Raw genomic sequence first — 23,099 nt, forward strand, 5'->3', positions numbered from 1 at the left:
ATTTATCTCTGTTCTAGGAAATGTATCGAATATGAACGGACATTTAAAATCTAAAAGAAAGCATGGTTTTGACACCTTTTTTTGAGGTTCAGAAACCTAATAAGGAGGCCTCTCAATATTCATAAGATGAAATGAGTTGAGTCATCCCGATGGGTAGGGCTGCCAACAGATTAACTGTCCAATAGCAGCCTGGACATTAGTGTTATGATAGGCATGCTTAGGGTCCCGCAGTCATAACACACTCGGAGAGACAGACAGACCCACGGCCTGTTAGACAGTGGCCACTCTGCTCCAGGGTCTCACACAGCCTGCCGTGTAGTGGAGCGGCAGCACACACTCTGTGAGAGGAGGAGAAGCAGGAGCCCTCTGACACAGCTGGAGGGGAGAGAAGACGTTACTAACAGTCCCTCGTCACCATGTCAGACTGCGGCTGCGAGGGACTGCCTATGGGTGAGTGTCAGACAGACAGGCAGAAAAACAGACAGGTAGACAGGCATTCAGACAAACGGAGAGAGAGGGAAAGCAGGCATAAAGACAGGCAGACAGAGAGGGCAGGCAGACAGACAGGGAGGGCAAGCAGACAGACAGAGAGGGCAGGCAGACAGACAGAGAGGGAAAGCAGACAGACAGAGAGGGCAAGCAGGCAGACAGAGAGGGAAGGCAGACAGACAGAGAGGGCAAGCAGGCAGACAGAGAGGGCAAGCAGACAGACAGAGAGGGCAGGCAGACAGACAGAGAGGGCAGGCAGACAGACAGGGCAGGCAAGCAGACTGTGAGGACAGACAGACAGACAGACAGACAGACAGACAGACAGACAGACAGACAGACAGACAGACAGACAGACAGACAGACAGACAGACAGACAGACAGACAGACAGACAGACAGACAGACAGACAGGGCCGATCAGCTCCTTCCTGTGTTGGTCTGAGACCACTGGGACAGCTCACCCTGCAAATATTCAGCCAGAGGAGCGCTTCCCTTCATGTGACCATATATGGAGACGTTATTTTCTGTACTTTTCTGTCATGTCGAGACTTATTTACATAACTGTGTGCATGTTTGTAGGAGAGAGGGAGGGGTTCTTAACAATGGTTTTCTGCTCGACAGTGCCTCACAGCGAGTGGCCGATAGTGATTTCTGTGTGATTAAATTTCCTGTAAGCAGTGTTCATTTCCAGAGTGGAACATGAGTTATCTAGTTTCTCTGACGTCATCAACAAAGGGTAATGAGCTGTTCCCACATGGGGTTGTGTGTTTATGTGTGCCCACGTATCTGGTACGACTGATGGGCATTAAGTGAGGGCTCATTTCACACAAGTACAGCATGAGACTGAGAAGAGCTGAAGGTTGACAGCAGCACCGGCAGGGGAGGAGAAAGAATGGGGTCTCACCCCGGCCCTCCCCATGGGGTCTAGGATAGTCCCTTCACTTTCTCACTCCCAGCACTCTCACTCCATGGCTATACTAAATCAAACTGTGTAGCACTAAACTAGCTAAGCAGACTGTAAGTTGAGAAAAGGGGACATGGGCATGTTCAAGACATCTTCGAGGCTCATCCTCGGGCTCCCCGAGTGACGCAGCGGTCTAAGGCACTGTATCTCAGTGCAAGAGGCGTCACTACAGTACCTGGTTTGAATCCAGGCTGTATCACATCTGGCTGTGATTGGGAGTCCCATAGGGTGTCGTCTGGGGTAGGCCGTCATTGTAAATAAGAATTTGTTCTTAACTGACTTGCCTAGTTAAATTAAAGGTTAAATTAGAAATAGAAAGTCTTATGTTGTGAGACATACAATTCTTTAAAGTTTATTAAAATAAAACAAATAGGAAATATATTCCGATGTGTATTTATTTAATTTGAATGAGTTTTGTTTTTCATTAACCAACTCAGTGGCCTTGTGGTGTCCGCCCTTACATTTGAAGGTTGGCAGTTCGGTCCACGGGCTGAGTCATACCATAGACTGTAAAAATGGGACTCGATGTGTCTCTGCTCAGATTGGGTGTAAGACCCTGTGGATAGACTAGTGTCCTGTCCAGTGTACTTGTACATCAAGCTGCCTCACGCTAGAAAAACAGGAGTTAGTAGACCATAATAAAACTTTATTCATAGGCTACTTGGCTAATGTATGGCCATGGAAAAAAAGAAGAAGAAAAGATTCACCTATGAGAAGCAGCTCCACCTTCAAGCAAGAGAATGGCATAGCAGAGGTTTAATAATAGAAATAGAATGACTAGAGCAGACACTCCTATTCTCTTCCCTTGAGGAGTATCTCTGTCCGGACCGGATCTATTGATAGATAGATAATTGCTATACCAACACTTAGGTCCTTGTGGCATATGTTCTTTGTGCACATGAAGATTTATGGTGGAATCATGGTAGAAAGAATGGGACAGCTATTATCCGGGTGGCCTACATAAATAGGCTACAACGCGCAATAAACTGGATGGTTCGAGCTCTGAATGCTGATTGGCTGACAGCCGTGGTATATCACATACCACGGGTATGACAAAACATTTATTGGGGTGACTGTTCACCTGCCGACAGGACAACGACCCTAAGCACACAGCCAAGACAACAGGAGGAGTGGCTTCGGGACAAGTCTCTGAATGTCCTTGAGTGGCCCAGCCAGAGGCCGGACTTGAACCCGATCGAGCATCTCTGGACAGACCAGAAAGTAGCTGTGCAGCAACACTCCCCATCCATCCTTACAGAGCTTGAGAGGATCTGCAGAGGAGAATGGGTGAAACTACAGGTGTGCCAAGCTTGTAGCGTCATACCCAAGAAGACTCAAAGCTATAATCGCTTCCAAAGGAGCTTCAACAAAGTACAATAGGTCCGAATACTTATGTAAATGTGATATTTCCATTTTTTATACATTTGTTTTTGCTTTTTCATTATGGAGTATTGTGATGTCATTATGGAGTATTGTGATGTCATTATGGGGTATTGTGATGTCATTATGGAGTATTGTGCGTAGATTGTTGAGGGGAAAAGCTATTTAATCCATTACAGAATAAGGCTGTAATGTAACAAAATGAGGAAAAAGTCAAGGGGTCTGAATACTTTACGAATGCACTGTGTATATATATATATAAAATTAAAATATACATCTATTTTTTAATGAGGCTACCCTACCAACTAACCCTATACTATTAAAATCCAGCACCTTATTCCACTACTTTAACTCTATCAGATCCTACCCAGGCCAACGACCTGAGAGGACAGGACACCACTTACTCAACACACCCTGTAACTCTTCTGAAGTCAAATCTCGTACCCCCAAATACTTCTCTGCTGCTGCCACCAAAACATCTATTTTCTGTGATTTGTGTTTCATCTCTGTGGTACAGTTGATAACCATTGCTATGAACACTAACAAGCCAATCTTACTGAAACATATCACTCCTTTGCCTGTCCCTCTGTTCTGGCACAGATCTACTACTCATGGCAATCCTCTCAGAATCCCTCACACTTGACCAATCCTCCTCTACTTTCTTAAATGCATCAGCATAGGACACTTTCTGCACTACTCTAAACCTGGCAACCTCAACCTGCCTCACGCACCGGACACCTCCGATTCCCAGCAACATGAGCACCCTTACAGTTGAAACGTGACTTCTTCCACTGAAACTACACATTCCTCTGTCCCATGTCCTCCTGCACACTTCCCACACCTTTGGATTCTCCCTCCTACACACTGCTGCGACATGCCCGTAAATGTGACACCTGAAACACCTCAGTGCATTCGTCACAAAAGCTCTAACAGCATAACTCATACAGTTGATGTAGGAAGTTTACATACACCTTAGCGAAATATATTTTAACTCAGTTTTTCACAATTCCTGACATTTAATCAGAGTAAAAATTCCCTGTTTTAGGTCAGTTAGGATCAGCACTTTATTTTTTTATTTTATTTATTTCACCTTTATTTAACAAGTTCTAATTTACAACTGCGACCTGGCCAAGATAAAGCAAAGCAGTTCGACACATACTGTAAGAGGTGCGTAACTGGCTGCAGGGAAGTCAGGTGCAGGAGAACAGAACTGGGTAATAACCCGGAGCAGTTTAATATGCAAAAACCAACGGCACCCAGAACAACAAAATATGGGTACAAAATAACCCGTTGCGAACCAATCAGAGTGCACAAACACTTTACAACAAACAATTTCACACACAAACATGGGGGGAACAGAGGGTTATATACACGACAAGTAATGAGGGAATGTAAACCAGGTGTGTGGGAAAACAAGACAAAACAAATGGAAAATGAAAAGTGGATCGGCGATGGCTAGAAGACCGGTGACGTCGACCACCGTACGCCGCCGGAACAAGCAGAGGAACCGACTTTGGCGGAAGTTGTGACAAACACAGAGTTACACATGGAATAAACAAACATGCAATCAATAATACAGTAGAAAAATCTATATACAGCATGTGCAAATGAGGTTGGATAAGAGAGGTAAGGCAATAAATAGGCCATAGTGGCAAAGTATTTACAATATAGCAATTAAACACTGGAATGGTAGGATGTGCAGAAGATGAATGTGCAAGTTGAGATACTGGGGTGCAAAGGAGCAAGATAAATAAATAAATACAGTACGGGGATGAGGTAGATTGGATGGGCTATTTACAGATGAGCTATGTTCAGGTGCAGTGATTTGTGAGCTGCTCTGACAGCTGGTGCTTAAAGCTAGTGAGGGAGGTAAGAGTCTCCAGCTTCAGAGATTTTTGCTGTTCGTTCCAGTCACTGGCAGCAGAGAACTGGAAGGAGAGGCGGCCAAAGGAAGAATTGGCTTTGGGAGTGATCAGTGAGATATACCTGCTGGAGCGCGTGCTACGGGTGGGTGCTGCTATGGTGACCAGTGAGCTGAGATAAGGCGGGGCTTTACCTAGCAGAGACTTGTAGATGACCTGGAACCAGTGGGTTTGGCGACGAATATGAAGCGAGGGCCAGCCAACGAGATCATACAGGTCGCAGTGGTGGGTAGTATATGGGGCTTTGGTGACAAAACGGATGGCATTGTGATAGACTGCATCCAATTTGTTGAGTAGAGTGTTGGAGGCTATTTTGTAAATGACATCGTCGAAGTCGAGGATCGGTAGGTGGGTCAGTTTTACGAGGGTATGTTTGGCAGCATGAGTGAAGGATGCTTTGTTGCAAAATAGGAAGCCAATTCTAGATTTAATTTTGGATTGGAGATGCTTAATGTGAGTCTGGAAGGAGGGTTTACAGTCTAACCAGACACCTAGGTATTCGTAGTTGTCCACATATTCTAAGTCAGAACCATCCAGAGTAGTGATGCTGGACGGGCGGGCAGGTGCGGGCAGCGATCAGTTGAAGAGCATGCATTTAGTTTTACTTGTATTTAAGAGCAGTTGGAGGCAACGGAAGGAGAGTTATATGGCATTGAAGCTCATCTGGAGGTTAGTTAACACAGTGTCCAACGAAGGGCCAGAGGTATACAGAATGGTGTCGTCTGCGTAGAGGTGGATCAAAGAATCACCAGCAGCGAGAGCGACATCCTTGATGTATACAGAGAAGAGAGTCGGACTGAGAATTGAACGCTGTGGCACCCCCATAGAGACTGCCAGAGGTCCGGACAACAGGCCCTCCGATTTAACACACTGAACTCTATCAGAGAAGCAGTTGGTGAAACAGGCGAGGCAATCATTTGAGAAACCAAGGCTGTTGAGTTTGCCGATAAGAATGTTGTGATAGACGGAGTCGAAAGCCTTGGCCAGGTCGATGAATACGACTGCACAGCAATGTCTCTTATCGATGGCGGTTATGATATCGTTTAGGACCTTGAGCGTGGCTGAGGTGAACCCAAGACCAGCTCTGAAACCAGATTGCATAGCGGAGAAGGTACGGTGAGATTTGAAATGGTCGGTAATCTGTTTGTTAACTTGGCTTTCAAAGGTCTGTAGCAGTTTGGGTCTAGAGTGTCTCCCCCTTTGAAGAGGGGGATGACCGCGGCAGCTTTCCAAACTATGGGAATCTCAGACGATACGAAAGAGAGGTTGAACAGGGTAGTAATAGGGGTTGCAATAATTTCATCAGATAATTTTAGAAAGAGAGGGTCCAGATTGTCTAGCCCGGCTGATTGGAGGGGTCCAGATTTTGCCGCTTTTTCAGAACATCAGCTATCTGGATTTGGGTGAAGGAGAAGTGGGGGAGGTTTGGGCGAGTTTGCTGTGGGGAGTGCAGGGCTGTTGACCGGGGTAGGGGTAGCCAGGTGGAAAGCATGGCCAGCCGTAGAAAAATGCTTATTGAAATTCTCAATTATTGTGGATTTATCGGTAGGGACAGTGTTTCCTAGCCTTAGTGCAGTGGGCAGCTGGGAGGAGGTGCTCTTATTCTCCATGGACTTTACAGTGTCCCAGAACTTTTTTGAGTTTGTACTACAGGATGCAATTTTCTGTTTGAGAAAGCTAGCCTTAGCTTTCCTAAATGCCTGTGTATATTGGTTCCTAACTTCCCTAAAAAGTTGCATATCACGGGGGCTATTTGATGCTAATGCAGAACGCCACAGGATGTTTTTCTGCTGGTCAAGGGCAGACAGGTCTGGAGTTAACCAAGGGCTATATCTATTCCTAGTTCTACATTCTTTGAATGGAGCATGCTTATTTAAGATGGTGAGTACGGCACTTTTAAAGAATAACCAGGCATCCTCTACTGACGGGATGAGGTCAATGTCATTCCAGGATACCCTGGCCAGGTCAATTAGAAAGGCCTGTTGGCAGAAGAGAATGTGAAATGTCAGAATAATAGTAGAGAGAATGACTTATTTCAGCTTTTATTTCTTTCATCACCTTCCCAGTGGGTCAGAAGTTTACATACACTCAATTAGTATTTGGTAGCATTGCCTTTACATTGTTTAACTTGGGCCAAACGGTTTGGATAGCCTTCCACAAGCTTCCACCAATAAGTTGGGTAAATTTTGGCCCATTCCTCCTGACAGAGTTGGTGTAACTGAGTCAGGTTTGTAGGCCTCCATGTTCGCACACACTTTTTCAGTTATGCCCACACATTTTCTATGGGATTGAGGTCAGGGCTTTGTGATGGCCACTCCAATACCTTGACTTTGTTGTCCTTAAGCCATTTTGCCACAACTTTGGAAGTATGCTTAGGGTCATTGTCCACTTGGAAGACCCATTTGCTGCCAAGCTGCAACTTCCTGACTGATGTCTTGAGATGTTGCTTCAATATATCCACATAATTTTCTTCCCTCATGATGCCATCTATTTTGTGAAGTGCACCAGTCCCTCCTGCAGCAAAGCACCCTCAAAACATGATGCTGCCACGCCCGTGCTTCACGGTTGGGATGGTGTTCTTCAGCTTGCAAGCCTCCCCCTTTTTCCTCCAATTATAACGATGGTCTTTATGGCCATTATGGCCATTTTTGTTTCATCAGGCCAGAGGACATTTCTTCAAAAAGTATGGTCTTTGTCCCCATATGCAGTTGCAAACCGTATTCTGGCTTTTTTATGGCGGTTTTGGAGCAGTGGCTTCTTCCTTGCTGAGCGGCCTTTCAGGTTATGTTGATATAGAACTCGTTTTACTGTGGATATAGATACTTCTGTACCTGTTTCCTCTAGCATTTTCACAAGGTCCTTTGCTGTTGTTCTGGAATTGATTTGCACTTTTCGCTCCAAAGTACGTTCATCTCTAGGAGGCAGAACGCGTCTCCTTCCTGAGTGATATAACGGCTGCGTGGTCCCATGGTGTTTATACTTGCGTACTATTGTTTGTGCAGATGAATGTGGTACTTTCAGGCGTTTGGAAATTGCTCCCAAGGATGAACTAGACTTGTGGAGGTCTACAAATTATTTTCTGAGGTCTTGGCTGATTTCTTTTGATTTTCCCATGATGTCAAGCAAAGAGGCACTGAGTTTGAAGGTAGACGTTGAAATACATCCACGTGTACACCTCCAATTGATTCAAATGATGTCAATCAGCCTATCAGAAGCTTCTAAAGCCTTGACCTCATTTTCTGGACTTGTCCAAGCTGTTTAAAGGCACAGTCAACTTAGTGTATGTAAACTTCTGACCCACTGGAATTGTGATACAGTGATATAAGTGAAATAATCTGTCTGTAAACAATTGTTGGAAAAATTACTTGTGTCATGCACAAAGTAGATGTCCTAACCGACTTGTCAAAACTATAGTTTGTTAACAAGACATTTGTGGAGTGGTTGAAAAACGAGTTTTAATGACTCCAACCTAAGTGTATGTAAACTTCCGACTTCAGTTGTATATCTTAACATTACTTTGTCAGGTAAAGACTCTAAATCAAAGCTCAAGAGAACAGACTGTGTCACCTCTGTTTCACCATGCTCTCGGCTGGGTCTGCGTCAACCCAAACGGTGGGCTTCACAAACACCAGGAATTTTCAACTTCAATTGCTCCACAAGACAAAAATGTTAAATAACTTCACACCTTTTAGAGGGTTAAGGTTCCCACACAGCCATATTTCCATGTTACAGCACTTGTTAATGGAAGACAGAGTTGACAACCTGTTATAAATTAGCTATCAAAGCATCTCCGAACACCTGTGTGTAGTGGAAGAAGGACGCCAGAATAGTTTTGTAATTGAAAAATACTGTCGGGTGCGACTGTGTTAAAACCGATTAAAACAGTGTACAGTATGTGTATATTTTTGCATTTGTGAAATTATTTTGATATGATATGAATGTAGAGGGCTTTTATGTTTACAAACCGTATCGCAAACGGGGATTATTAACGTTTTCTAAATGGTAAAAAATAGCATTTAGATTGTAGTTCCCATGGAGCCTGCTGTGGTCAATATGTTCAGCTGAGAACCCAAGACGGGGGAAGCTGTGGGCCCCCTTGGGCCCCCTTGGGCCCTCGACAGCTAGGTTCCCACTAGATGGGCAAGTGGCAAAGTCAAAATTGGCTACACTAAAAATGTATGAAAACAAAATGTAGCTTTTGGTCTTAATTTAAGGTTGGGGTTAGATATCAGGTTAATGGTGGTGTTAATGTTAGGGTTAAGTTTAAAATCTGATTTCAAGATGAGAAATAGTAGAAATAGACGGAGTTTAGACTGCCACTTCCCCAGATTGTAACAACCCTGACAGTCTCATGTGCTACAACTCCCTAACACTAGGTGTCAGTATGCACACATGTTTACAAATGTGTACATTCCTTCAGTATGAGCAAAGGCTGGAAGCTGGTTGGAAGTGGAAATGTTTGTGGTTTGTCGTGGCAACAATGCATAAGAACGAATGTGAGACAATTTCAGTGTCTTATGGTACGAAGGAAAGTACCTGACTGGAAAAACGTTATCAAAAGTAGTGAAAACTGTAAGGCTTTCAAGAACTGTAATATGGACAGATTATTTTGAGGTCTGATGCCTTTAATATACACTTATTGCCTTTGGTAAGAGTACACATTACTCTTTATGAAGCATATGAACTAAAACATGACATATTGTAGGCTGTAATCATGATGTCAGCTATATTGAGTGAGAGAATCCACAGCACACCATATCTAAGTAAGTAAGCATTTCATTGTAAGGTGTCACCTGTTGTATTTGGTGCATGTGACTAATACGATTTGATTTGATTTGATCTACCTTTAGGCCATGTCCAAGACACATGAATCTCTGTTTCAAATCAAACCAAATCAATTTTAATTTGTCACATGCGCCGAATACAACAGGTGTAGACCTTACAGTGAAATGCTTACTTACAAGCCCTTAATCGACAATGCAGTTTTAAGAAAAATACCCCCCACTCCAAAAAAATCAATAAAAGTAACAAATAATTAAAGAGCAGCAGTAAAAAAAAAAAAATATTATTTGATGCAATACCTTTACTCTCCAATTGATTTGCAGTGCTAGCTCATACCACGGTCATCCTGGGGCAAGAAACAAAGGATGAGTAGGATGGTGGGGACTAGGTGGTGGAGGAGGTGGCAGATTGGGTACCTGCCTGGTGAAACTGAGATGTATTATACATGTGATGAGAGTTGACAGTTCTGCGTGTGTGACAAATAGCCATCAGTTTTAACTCCAAGAGCTGTAGACTGTACATGGGGATGGGGATAGTTTCTGGGCCACTGATGTCAAACATCCCTCTATCGCTTGACTACAAGTACCCCTAGTGATATGACGTCTATTGTGGCCTAGGTTTGCCTTACACACGTTTGATTAGTGAGGTATTACAAATCTATCGCTGAACGTTGCTTTTAGTTTGGGTATTGATGGGGGATCCTCCAATCAAACTGATAGGAATATTTAATCAAGGTAAAGTTGAAGTCGTTAAAACTCGTTTTTCAACCACTCCACAAATTTCTTGTTAACAAACTATCGTTTTGGCAAGTCGGTTAGGACATCTACTTTGTGCATGACACAAGTAATTTTTCCAACAATTCTTTACAGACAGATGATTTCACTTATAATTCACTGTATCAAAATTCCAGTGGGTCAGAAGTTTACATACACTAAGTTGACTGTGCCTTTAAACAGCTTGGAAAATTCCAGAAAATGAGGTCAAGGCTTTAGAAGCTTCTGATAGGCTAATTGACATCATTTGAGTCAATCGGAGGTGTACCTGTGGATGTATTTCAAGGCCTACCTTCAAACTCAGTGCCTCTTTGCTTGACATCATGGGAAAATCAAAAGAAATCTGCCAAGACCTCAGAAAAAAAATTGCAGACCTCCACAAGTCTGGTTCATCCTTGGGAGCAATTTCCAAACGCCTGAAGGTACCACATTCATCTGTATAAACAATAGTACGCAAGTATAAACACCATGGGACCACGCAGCCGTCATACCGCTCAGGAAGGAGACACATTCTGTCTCCTAGAGATGAACGTACTTTGGTGCGAAAAGTGCAAATCAGTCCCAGAACAACAGCAAAGGACCTTGTGAAGATGCTGGAGGAAGCAGGTACAAAAGTATCTATATCCACAGTAAAACGAGTCTTATATCGATATAACCTGAAAGGCCGCTCAGCAAGGAAGAAGCCACTGCTCCAAAACCGCCATAAAAAAGACAGGCTATGGCTGGCAACTGCACATGGGGACAAAGATCGTACTTTTTACTTGGATTAAATGTCAGGAATTGTGAAAAACTGAGTTGAAATGTATTTGGCTAAGGTGTATGTAAACTTCCGACTTCAACTGTATATTGCTAGGTTTCAATGCAATTTGCGTCAGATTTACATGCAAGTATTCTAAAAATGTGTTCCCACCAGAGATGTTTCCATCAAACTGCATTTTTGCAGATAGAAGTCTGTGCGTGATGACCTAGTGCACATACAAATAACTTATGAGGTTATATAAAAGTTCTATGGTTTTCCATCGCATTGTCAACTCTACTGATGGTTTTGTCACAAAAACTGTTGTGTTATACAGCAAATGTACCCACTCTGGTCTTGGCATGTGCGCTCTAGCCAACAGCTCGCAGATACAGTGCAGGTAGGCTACCTACATTATGAGATGATGATAAGAGCAATATCATTTTGCATTTGTCAAATGGCAGCCAAGCATCGATCATCATGTCACCAGAATATGACCCTCGATATTTATTGGAAAGGAGCTTCAAGCTCATCACCTTGCCCACTCAGCACGTGACATCCATGGATGTCGAATTATGGGCGATATCAGGTACCGTCCGTTGTGGCCGCTATTTCGTCCCAAAATAATCATCCCAAAGGTGGAGGGGTTGGGGGGGGGACACAATGCTTAGTCCGGGTAGCCATTTGATTAGCTGTTCAGGAGTCTTATGGCTTGGGGGTAAAAGCTGTTGAGAAGACTTTTGGTCTTAGACTTGACGTTCCGGTAACGCTTCCCATGCGGTAGCATGGGGTGACTGGAGTCTTTGACAATTTTTATGGCCTTCCTCTGACACCGCCTGGTGTAGCCCCAGTGATGTACTGGGCCGTACGCACTACCCTCTGTAGTGCTTTGTGGTCGGAGTGATGCCCACTGTAGTGCTTTGCGGCAGTGATGCAACCAGTCAGGGTGCTCTTGATTTTGCAGTTGTAGAACCTTTTGATGATCTGAGGGCCCATGCCAAATCGTTTTAGTTTCCTGAGGGGGAATAGGCTTTGTTGTGCCCTCATCACGACTGTTTTGGTGTGTTTGGACCATGTTAGTTTGTTGGTGATGTGGACACCAAGGAACTTGAAGCTCTCAACCTGCTCCACTACAGCCCCATTGATGAGAATGGGGCGTGCTCAGTCCTCCTTTTCCTGTAGTCCACAATCATCTCCTTTGTCTTGATTATGTTGAGTGATAGGTTGTTATTCTGGCACCAGCCGGCCAGGTCGACAAGACAGCCTATAGGCTGTCTTGTCGTTGTCTGTGATCAGGCCTACCACTGTTGTGTCGTCTGCAAACTTAATGATGGTGTTGTAGTCGTGCCTGGTCATGCAGTCGTGGGTGAACATGGAATACAGGAGGGGACTGAGCACGCACCCCTGAGGGGCTCCAGTGTTGAGGATCAGTGTGGTAGATGGGTTGTTTCCTACCCTCACCACATTGAGCACTATGGTGTTGAACGCTGAGCTGTAGTCAATGAATAGCATTCTCATGTAGGTGTTCCTTTTGTCCAGGTGGGAAAGGGCAGTGTGGAGTGCAATAGAGATTGCATCATCTGTGGATGTGTTAGGCGCCCGTAAAACTGCTGCCATTCCTTCCGCCGCCATCTTGAGATCCATGAAAATAATGATATATTGCATAGCCTATATTGATTAAATTATAGTTGCTTCATGGAAATGTCCACAATAAAACATTCATACAATATTAATAGTTTTTTGACAAATTTAGCAAGTCAAGTTGTCAGATGTTCTGACAGAATATGAGTGAAAATGGCCTGTAATCTTATGGGTGCACAATTTCACAACTAAATGTATAACTATTTGAGTTACCTTATTTTAACTACCAATTTACTTCTGTGACAACGTTCCTGCGCAAGTGCTAGGGGGACAAAAGACTTTGAGCCATTCGCACCATTTGCTCCTCTCGCGACCACACAGAAGCAACACAGCACAGCACCGACTTTCAATAACATGAGGACAAGCGAGAGTGGAGACTGTAAGTACATCCTGAGGAGCTGCCCAGAGCATGTGCTGGGGTCAACAGTTGTGTCACCAAAAATTGCCTGGAAGCTGTTCATTAGTGACAACATCATTGACGAGGTCTTAAAGTGTACAATTTTAGAAGGACGGAGAATCGCGACAGCAAAAGGGACAGAGTGGAGAGAGGTCAACAAAGAGGAACTAAAGGCCTTCATTAGTTTAACCCTCCTCGCCAGCATGGAGAAAAGGTGGGATGTCTCCACACAGGAGCTATTTTTGGATCCACTGCAGAATCCAATGTATAAGGCCACCACGTCGGTCGGAAGATATGAAGATATCCCTCGCTACCTGAGGCTTGATGACAAGAGGATCAGAGTGTTCAGAGAGGCAACGGACCACCTGGCAGCCTTCCAGTATGTGTGGGACATTTTCCTTGCAAACTGTAGAGGAAGGTTCATCCCCAGCGACTGCATCACAGTAACTGAGCAGCTTTCCTCCTGATGTGACGCTTGGCATTCCGTCCAAAGAGTTCAATCTTGGTTTCATCAAACCAGAGAATCTTGTTTCTCATGGTCTGAGAGTCCTTTAGGTGCCTTTTGGCAAACTCCAAGTGGGCTGTCATGCTCCTTTTACTGAGGAGTGGCTTTCGTCTGGCCACTCTACCATAAAGGGCTGATTGTTGGAGTGCTGCAGAGATGGTTGTCCTCCTGGAAGGTTCTCGCATCTCCACAGAAGAAATAAGGCATTGGAAAGATGTGGGGTGAAGAAAGAGAGCCAGGGCTAGAAGAGGAAGAGGTGCCAGCTCTGCCCAAGTGCAAAGGTTAGAAAAGTCAGCTGCTGGTGTTCTCAGTGCAACAAACAAATCTGCAAAGAGCACAGTCACATGCTTGCGGTTTGTGACAAACGCATGGACTAAGACAGCATAAGTAAACATCACACACACGCACACTTTGTTCCTTTTAGTGTTCATGTTTTCTAAATTCACAATTGTTACTGTTGTTTATATTGATGACGAACATTGGATTTTCAAATAAATGTTTAGAAATATTGTAAAACATACCAAAGGTGGTTTTGTTTTGTCCTTCACATTAAAAGGACCTATATACTAGGCGGTGTCAGAGGAAGGACCAAAAAAGCGGTACTGGAGCGCCAAGTCTAGGTACTGGAACACAAGTCAAGTCTCCTTAATAGCTTCTACCCCCAAGCCTTAATAGCTTCTACCCCCAACTGCTGAAAAATTCATTAATCAAATGGCCACGGGGACGATTTACCCCCTGTATATAGCGTGTGAAATCGGATGGCCTGTTGTCCGGGCCTCTGGTAGTCTCTATGGGGGTGCCACAGGGTTCAATTCTTGGGCCAACTCTTTTCTCTGTATACATCAATGATGTCGCTCTTGCTGCTAGTGAGTCTCTGATCCACCTCTACACAGACGACACCATTCTGTATACTTCTGGTCCTTCTTTGGACACTGTGTTAACAACCCTCCAGACGAGCTTCAATGCCATATAACTCTCCTTCCGTGGCCTCCAACTGCTCTTAAATACAAGTAAAACTAAATGCATGCTCTTCAACTGATCGCTGCCTGCACCTGCCCGCCCGTCCAACATCACTACTCTGGACGGTTCTGACAACTACAAATACCTAGGTGTCTGGTTAGACTATAAGCTCTCCTTCCAGACTCACATCAAACATCTCCAATCCAAAGTTAAATCTAGAATTGGCTTCCTATTTCGCAACAAAGCATCCTTCACTCATGCTGCCAAACATACCCTCGTAAAACTGACCATCATCAACTTCGGCGATGTCATTTACAAAATAGCCTCCAATACCCTACTCAATAAATTGGATGCAGTCTATCACAGTGCCATCCGTTTTGTCACCAAAGCCCCATATACTACCCACCACTGCGACCTGTACGCTCTCGTTGGCTGGCCCTCGCTTCATACTCATCGCCAAACCCACTGGCCAGGTCATCTACAAGACCCTGCTAGGTAAAGTCCCCCCTTATCTCAGCTCACTGGTCACCATAGCAGCACCCACCTGTAGCACGCGCTCCAGCAGGTATATCTCTCTGGTCACCCCTAAAGCCAATTCCTCCTTTGGCCGTCTCTCCTTCCAGTTCTCTGCTGCCAATGACTGGAACGAACTACAAAAATCTCTGAAACTGGAAACACTTATCTCCCTCACTAGCTTTAAGCACCAGCTGTCAGAGCAGCTCACAGATCACTGCACCTGTACATAGCCCATCTATAATTTAGCCCATACAACTACCCCTTCCCCTACTGTATTTATGTATTTGTTTTGCTCCTTTGCACCCAATTATTTCTATTTCTACTTTGCACTTTCTTCCACTGCAAATCTACTATTCCAGTGTTTTACTTGCTATATTGTATTTACTTTGCCACCATGGCCTTTTTTGCCTTTACCTCCCTTATCTCACCTCATTTGCTCACATTTTATATAGACTTATTTTTCTACTGTATTATTGACTGTATGTTTGTTTTACTCCATGTGTAACTCTGTGTTGTTGTATGTGTCGAACTGCTTTGCTTTATCTTTGCCAGGTCGCAATTGTAAATGAGAACTTGTTCTCAACTTGCCTACCTGGTTAAATAAAGGTGAAATAAAAAAAAAATAAAAAAAAATATAGCCTCATATTCAGCTCATGTGACAAATAAAAGGTCATTTGGGATGCTCTGGATTGACGTGTACGAAAGCGTTCCTGTTCCCGCCAATATCCAGCAACTTTGCACAGCCATTGAAGAGGCAGATACCTTAAAAAAAAGGTATCTGTATTCCAAGTCATGTGAAATCCGTAGATTAGGGCCTAATACATTTATTTCAATTTACTGATTTCCTTAAATGAGCTGTAACTCAGTAAAATCTTTGAAATTGTTGCATGTTGCGTTTTATATTTTTCTTCAGTATAGAAATCTAACTAGCTATCATAGTTTGTGAGAAAGGGACATTAATAAACCACCAAGAAGGGGAGTTAAGGACAATCAGTTGGTCAAATTAATGTAGCTAACTACTGCTGGTGATTATCTAGTCATTGGTGTGTGTGTGTGTGTGTGTGTGTGTGTGTGTGTGTGTGTGTGTGTGTGTGTATGTATGTGTGTGTGTGTGTGTGTGTGTGTGTATGTGTGTGTGTGTGTGTGTGTGTGTGTGTGTGTGTGTGTGTGTGGCGCTAACTAACATTAGTTATGTAGCTAGCTAGCTAAAGTTAGCAAACTTTTTTTACTCCAGCAGCGTTAGCTACTCTGGCTACTTAACGTTAGCTACTCTGGGTGACGTTACCTGCAGTCAGATGCTTCATAGCTAGTAAACAAGGCGGGAAAGCATAGTTAGATGGTTTGCTAACTAGCTTGCTGTAGTTATCCAACGATCATAGTTCGCTAGCTAGCTCGTAAGAGGGGCTAAATATAGCGCTAAGAGAGGGGAATATGGTTGGCTAAATTGACCTACTGTTGGTGCGCCAGCATGCACTTTTATGCCTAGATACATTTGATTACTGCACCATTTGTATTAGTTTGTTAGTTAGTCAAACATGTTTTAAGTGCGCAAAATCATGAATCAGGTCCACATTTTGTTAAAACTTTCATCCCCTCTGTGTGTGTGTGTGTGTGTGTGTGTGTGTGTGTGTGTGTGTGGCGCTAACTAACATTAGTTATGTAGCTAGCTAGCTAAAGTTAGCAAACTTTTTTTACTCCAGCAGCGTTAGCTACTCTGGCTACTTATTAACGTTAGCTACTCTGGGTGACGTTACCTGCAGTCAGATGCTACATAGCTAGTAAACAAGGCGGGAAAGCATAGTTAGATGGTTTGCTAACTAGCTTGCTGTAGTTATCCAACGATCATAGTTAGCTAGCTAGCTCGTAAGAGGGGCTAAATATAGCGCTAAGAGAGGGGAATATGGTTGGCTAAATTGACCTACTGTTGGTGCGCCAGCATGCACTTTTATGCCTAGATACATTTGATTACTGCACCATTTGTATTAGTTTGTTAGTTAGTCAAACATGTTTTAAGTGCGCAAAATCATGAATCAGGTCCACGTTTTGTTAAAACTTTCATCCCCTCTGTGTGTGTGTGTGTGTGTGTGTGTGTGTGTGTGTGTGTGTGTGTGTGTGTGTGTGTGTGTGTGTGTGTGTGTGTGTGTGTGTGTGTGTGTGTGTGAGCACTGAAGAATGCAGTTCCAAACTGAGAGAGCTGTGCATTCCATTACCAGAGTTTTGTTAGGCTGTGATGAACTTCACTTTATTACTGAGTGACAACTGTAATATCTAGCTAGTGATATTATCATACCAGTGGCATAAATGTTAACTGTCAATAAGTCACTTAATGGTGAGCCATGGAATAATTCAAAATGTATATTTTGTCAGGCTGGATGTTTGAAATATGTGTTTGTGATTTGAGTCATGCTTCTTCAGTAATAGAATAAAGACTATTAGCACTTGAATGTTGTAAATAAATAATGTGTGTAGATACTGGAGTGATGTATGATTGTTAATAAAAAAAAATCATAGACCATTTTTTTTATACTGTGTCCATGTGTATGCAAGTACGTTAAATGAAACAACAACCTGAAAAATGTATTTTCAACTTTCAACCAAAACCGAATGTAGATGGACGTCTTTATATAGTCGTTTTTTTTCAACAACGTTAAAAAATACATATTTTCAATGATATGAAAAATACGTCTTTTCAACTTTCAACCAAAACCGAGCGTAGATTGGAAATCGAGCCTATTCGTCTTTTCAACTGCATTTTGCTAGGTGGTTACAGATTCACCACCCTTTGAAGTTCGTCATAACTTATTTAATAAATAGCCTAATAAACTGCATGGTTTTCCGAGTCATAGTGGGAGGACCACAAAAAGATCCCACCGTGTCAAACAAACAAACTGTCCTGCCGGCATTTATACAATTGTACAGGCATTTTCATCAGCCCAGGCGTGACTTTTTTCAAGTAATTAATCTTAATGAAATGGTCGGATGGAAACCAATGACTTATGTAAACCCTGGATTGCTGATGCTGTGTATTGGCCATTGAGAGGCTTTGTAGCCAGCGGTCGGCCATATTGGTACTCCCCAGTAGGAGCAGTCCTACATTGGAATGAATGGAATTCTACAGTAGATCAATTAAATGTTTCAAGGGCAAATTGCACGTATTTAAGTATTTTGTTGTTGTAGTGGGGACAGCAACATTAATATTCTCTAAAAAAGATATTTGTTCCTATTTATTTTTGTTTAGCTCACACAATATAATTTAAAAGTATTCATTAAGGTGTCTGTAATATAATAAATGTGTCATAAACTAATGTAGATACATTTACATTTACATTTTAGTCATTTAGCAGACGCTCTTATCCAGAGCGACTTACAGTAGTGAATGCATACATTTCATTTCATACATTTTTTTTCTTTCCTGTAATGCACTTTATATAGCTTCCAAAAGTACCAAGATGGCTGCGCAGTGGCTTCAGTCATCCAGGGTTTATACACATCATTGATGGAAATGTGGTTTATGACATTGTATACAGTACATTGGAATGTCCTCCACCGTGGATGCTGAGATGCATGGTTTCACAAGCTGCGTTTATTCTTGGCTGTATTGATTTCAAGTACTGGCTCTGTGTGCCTTTTGACTGTAGGTCTAGCTGAGATTACTTGAGTTGCTTTCCAAGTGATGCATTCAAAGCCTGAGTCAGATGCAAAATAAGCGTGTGTGTGTGTGTGTGTGTGTGTGTGTGTGTGTGTGTGTGTGTGTGTGTGTGTGTGTGTGTGTGTGTGTGTGTGTGTGTGTGTGTGTGTGTGCGTGTCCTGCTATCTGTGTGTTCCTATCTGTACAGGAAGTGGGGGAGGGGACAAGTCAGATGTGATTAATATTGTAGTCGCTTCACAGAACATGATGCATCGCACGCCTCAGAAAATACAAATGGTACGGACCTATTGGACCCATTCTACACAGTGATGAAGTACTGTATCCAGTGTCCACTGGAATGTCTGCACTCTGTAGTTCAGGGGTTAGTCCAGGGGTTCCCAAACTTTCTCACTCGGGGTCCCTACTTCCAGCATTGGGCAACATTCCGTTCCCCCGCCATGTCTATTTCTATAGGCACAAGCACTATTCATGACACAAACTGTTCACAACCCTCTTGTTGGTGGAGAGAATTTTGCAGGTTTAAAGCTTATTTCCTGCAACTCTATGTAGCCGTTTTAAAGCAATTCTATACATCTTCTGACCTACCTGTGTCCAGTGGTGTAAAGTACTTAAGTAAAAATACTTTAAAGTACTACTTAAGAAGTTTTTTGGGTATCTGTACTTTACTATTTATAGTTTTGACAAATTTTACTCCGCTATGTTGTTAAATAAAATAATGTACTTTTTAATCCATACATTTTCACAGACATCCAGAAGTACTCGTTGCATTTTGACAGTAAAATTGTCCAATTCACACACTTATCAAGAGAACATCCCCGGTCATCCCTACTGCCTCTGATCTGGTGGACTCACTAAACAGAACTGTTCCGTTTGTTAGAGTGTTGGAGTGTGCCCGTAGCTATCTGTAAAAAAAAACTATTCTGGTTTGCTCCATATAAGAATTTTGAAGTGATCCACTCTTCTGGGAAGTAGATGCTAAACTACAGGACTGTTTTTGCTAGCACAGACTGGAATATGTTCCAGGATTCTTCCGATGCATTGAGAAGAACACCACATCAGTCATTGGCTTTATCAATAAGTGCATTGAGGACGTCGTCCCCACAGTGACTGTATGTACATACCAGAATCAGAAGATATGGATTACAGGCAACATTCGCACTGAGCTAAAGGGTAGAGCTGCCACTTTCAAGGTGAGGGACCTGCTGTGCCCTCAGACGAACCATCAAGCGCCAATACAGGACTAAGATTGAATTGTCCTACACCGACTCCGATGCTCGTTGGATGTGGCAGGGCTTGGAAACAATTACAGACAACAAAGGGAAGCACAGCCGCGAGCTGCCCAGTGACACGAGCCTACCAGACAAGCTAAATCACTTCTATGCTCGCTTCGAGGCAATCAACACTGAGTCATGCATGAGAGCATCAGCTGTTCTGGACGACTGTGTGATCAAGCTCTCCGCAGCCGACGTGAGTAAAACTTTTAAACAAATCAACATTCAAAAGGCCGCTGGGCCAGACGGATTACCAGGACGTGTGCTCCGGGCATGTGCTGAACTACTGGCAGGTGTCTTCACTGACATTTTCAACATGTCCCTGATTGAGTCTGTAATACCAACATGTTTCAAGCAGACCACCATAGTCCCTGTGCCCAAGAGCACTAAGGTAACCTGTCTAAATGACTACAGCACTCACGTCCATAGCCATGAAGTGATTTGAAAGGCTGGTAATAGCTCACATTACCACCATTATCCCAGAAACCCTAGACCCACTCCAATTTGCATACGGCTCAAATAGATCCACAGATGATGCAATCTCTATTGCACTCCACACTGCCCTTTCCCACCTGGTCAAAAGGAACACCTACGTGAGAATGCTATTCATTGACTACAGCTCAGCATTCAACACCATAGTGCCCTCAAAGCTCATCACTAAGCTAAGGATCCTGGAACTAAACACCTCCCTCTGCAACTGGATCCTGGACTTCCTGATGGGCCGCCCCCAGCTGGTGAGGGTTAGATAGTAAAACATCCGCCATGCTGATCCTCAAGACTGGAGCCCCTCAGAGGTGTGTTCTCAGTCCCCTCCTGTACTCCCTGTTCTACCACGACTGCATGGCCGGGCACGACTCCAACACCATCATTAAGTTTGCAGACGACACAACAGCGATCACAGACAACAACAAAACAGCCTATAGGGAGGATGTCAGAGACCTGGTCGGCTGGTGCCAGAATAACAACCTATCACTCAACGTAATCAAGACAAGGGAGATGATTGTGGACTACGGGAAAAAGAGGACTGAGCACATCTCCATTCTCATCGATGGGGCTGTAGTGGAGCAGGTTGAGAGCTTCAAGTTCCTTGGTGTCCACATCACCAACAAATTAGAATGGTCCGAACACACCAAGACAGTCGTGAAGAGGGCACAACAAAACCTATTCCCCCTCAGGAGACTAAAAAGATTTGGCATGGGTCCTCAGATCCTCAAAAGATTCTACAACTGCAACATCGAGAGCATCCTGACTGGTTGCATCACTGCCTGGTATGGCAACTGCTCGGCCTCTGACCGCAAGGCACTACAGAGGGTAGTGCGTACGGCCCAGTACATCACTGGGGCTAAGCTGCATGCCATCCAGGACCTCTACACTAGGTGGTGTCAGAGGAAAGCCCAAAGAATTGTCAAAGATCCCAACCACCCCAGTCTGTTCTCTCTGCTACCGCATGGCAAGCGATACCGGAGCGCCAAGTCTAGGACCAAAAGGCTTCTCAACAGCTTTTACCCCAACAGCTTTTACCCACCAAAAGCCATAAGACTCCTGAACAGGTAATCAAATCGCTACCCGGACTATTTGCATTGTGTCCCGCCACCCCCCCGCCGCATCCCCTTTTTTACGCGCTACTCTCTGTTTATCATCTGTGCATAGTAACTTTAACTATACGGTCATGTACATATTACCACTATTAGCCCGACTAACCGGTGCCCCTGCACATTGACTCTGTACCACCTGTATATGTCATTTTACTTATTATTTTTTTATTTCTTTACTTATCTATTGTTTACCTAATACCTATTTTTTACTTAAAAATTGCACTGTTGGTTAGGGATTGTAATTCATTGCATTTCACTGTAAGTTCTGTTGTATTCGTGTTGTATTCGGCGCACATGACAAATAAACGTTGATTTGATTTGATTTCCACTAGATGTTGGAACATTGCTGCGGGGACTTCCATTCAGCCACAAGAGCATTAGTGAGGTTGAGCACTTATGTTGGGTGATTAGGCCTGGCTCACAGTCGGCGTTCCAATTCATCCCAAAGGTGTTCGATGGGATTGAGGTCAGGACTCTGTGCAGGCCATTAAGGTTCTTCCACACTGATCTCAACAAACAATTTCTGTATGAACCTCACTTTGTGCACTGGCGCATTGTCATGCTGAAACAGGAAAGAGCCTTCCCCAAACTGTTGCCACAAAGTTGGAAGCACAGAATCATCTAGAATTTCATTGTATTCTGTAGCGTTAAGATTTTCCTTCACTGGAACTAAGGAGCCTAGCCTGAACCATAAAAAACTGCCCCAAACCATTATTCCTCCTCCACCAAACTTTACAGTTGGTTCTATGCATTGGGGCAGGTAGCATTCTTCTGGCATCTGCCAAACCCAGATTCGTCCATTGGACTGCCAGATGCTGAAATGTGATTCATCACTCCACAGAACGCATTTCCACTGCTCCAGAGTCCAAAGGCGGAGAGCTTTACACCACTCCAACTGAAGCTTGGCATTGCGCAGGGTGATCTTAGGCTTGTGTGCGGCTGCTCGGTCGTGGAAACCCATTTCATGAAGCTCCCGTCGAACTGTTCTTGTGCTGATGTTGGTAGGGAGATTTGCAACCATGGACAGAGGATTTTTACGCGCTGCGCGCTTCAGTACTCAGCGGCTCCGTTCTGTGGGCTTGTGTGGCCTACCACCTCGCGGCTGAGCCATTGTTGCTCCTAGATGTTTCCACAGCACTTATAGTTGACCCGGGGCAGCTTTAGCAGGGCAGAAACTTGACAAACTGACTTGTTGGAAAGGTAGCATCCTATGAGAGGAGCCACTTTTAAAGTCACTGAGCTCTTCAGTAAGACCGTGCTACTGCTAATGTTTGTCTATGAAGATTGCATGGCTGTGTGCTCAATTTTATACACCTGTCAGCAACGGGTTTGGCTGAAATAGCCGAATCCACTAATTTGAAGTGGTGTCCACATACTTGTGTGTATGTGTGGTCTATGGTATTCAAACTATAGTTTCCCAACTGTCCACTGACCCTCAGTTGTATGCACACGGGAGCTATGCATTGTGGGTTAACCAGCCTCCCTGCTGCAAGCCTGGTTTATGGAACCTAATTCACACTT

General features: G+C 43.8%; 1 protein-coding gene across 1 annotated transcript in view; it reads left to right on the forward strand.

The window, feature by feature from the left end:
* The first annotated feature begins 233 nt into the window (after positions 1 to 233).
* Positions 234 to 23,099, forward strand: part of LOC106608927 (echinoderm microtubule-associated protein-like 1) — an 89,573-nt gene continuing 66,707 nt past the window's right edge. The window contains exon 1 of the mRNA XM_014207439.3: positions 234 to 450. Coding sequence (XP_014062914.1) covers positions 417 to 450 — 34 coding nt within the window. The 5' untranslated portion in view covers positions 234 to 416. The remainder of the gene's footprint in view (positions 451 to 23,099) is intronic.

This window comes from Salmo salar, chromosome 01, assembly GCF_965601325.2.
Source record: "Salmo salar chromosome 01, fSalSal1, whole genome shotgun sequence".
In the NCBI taxonomy this organism is placed as follows: Eukaryota; Metazoa; Chordata; class Actinopteri; order Salmoniformes; family Salmonidae; genus Salmo; species Salmo salar.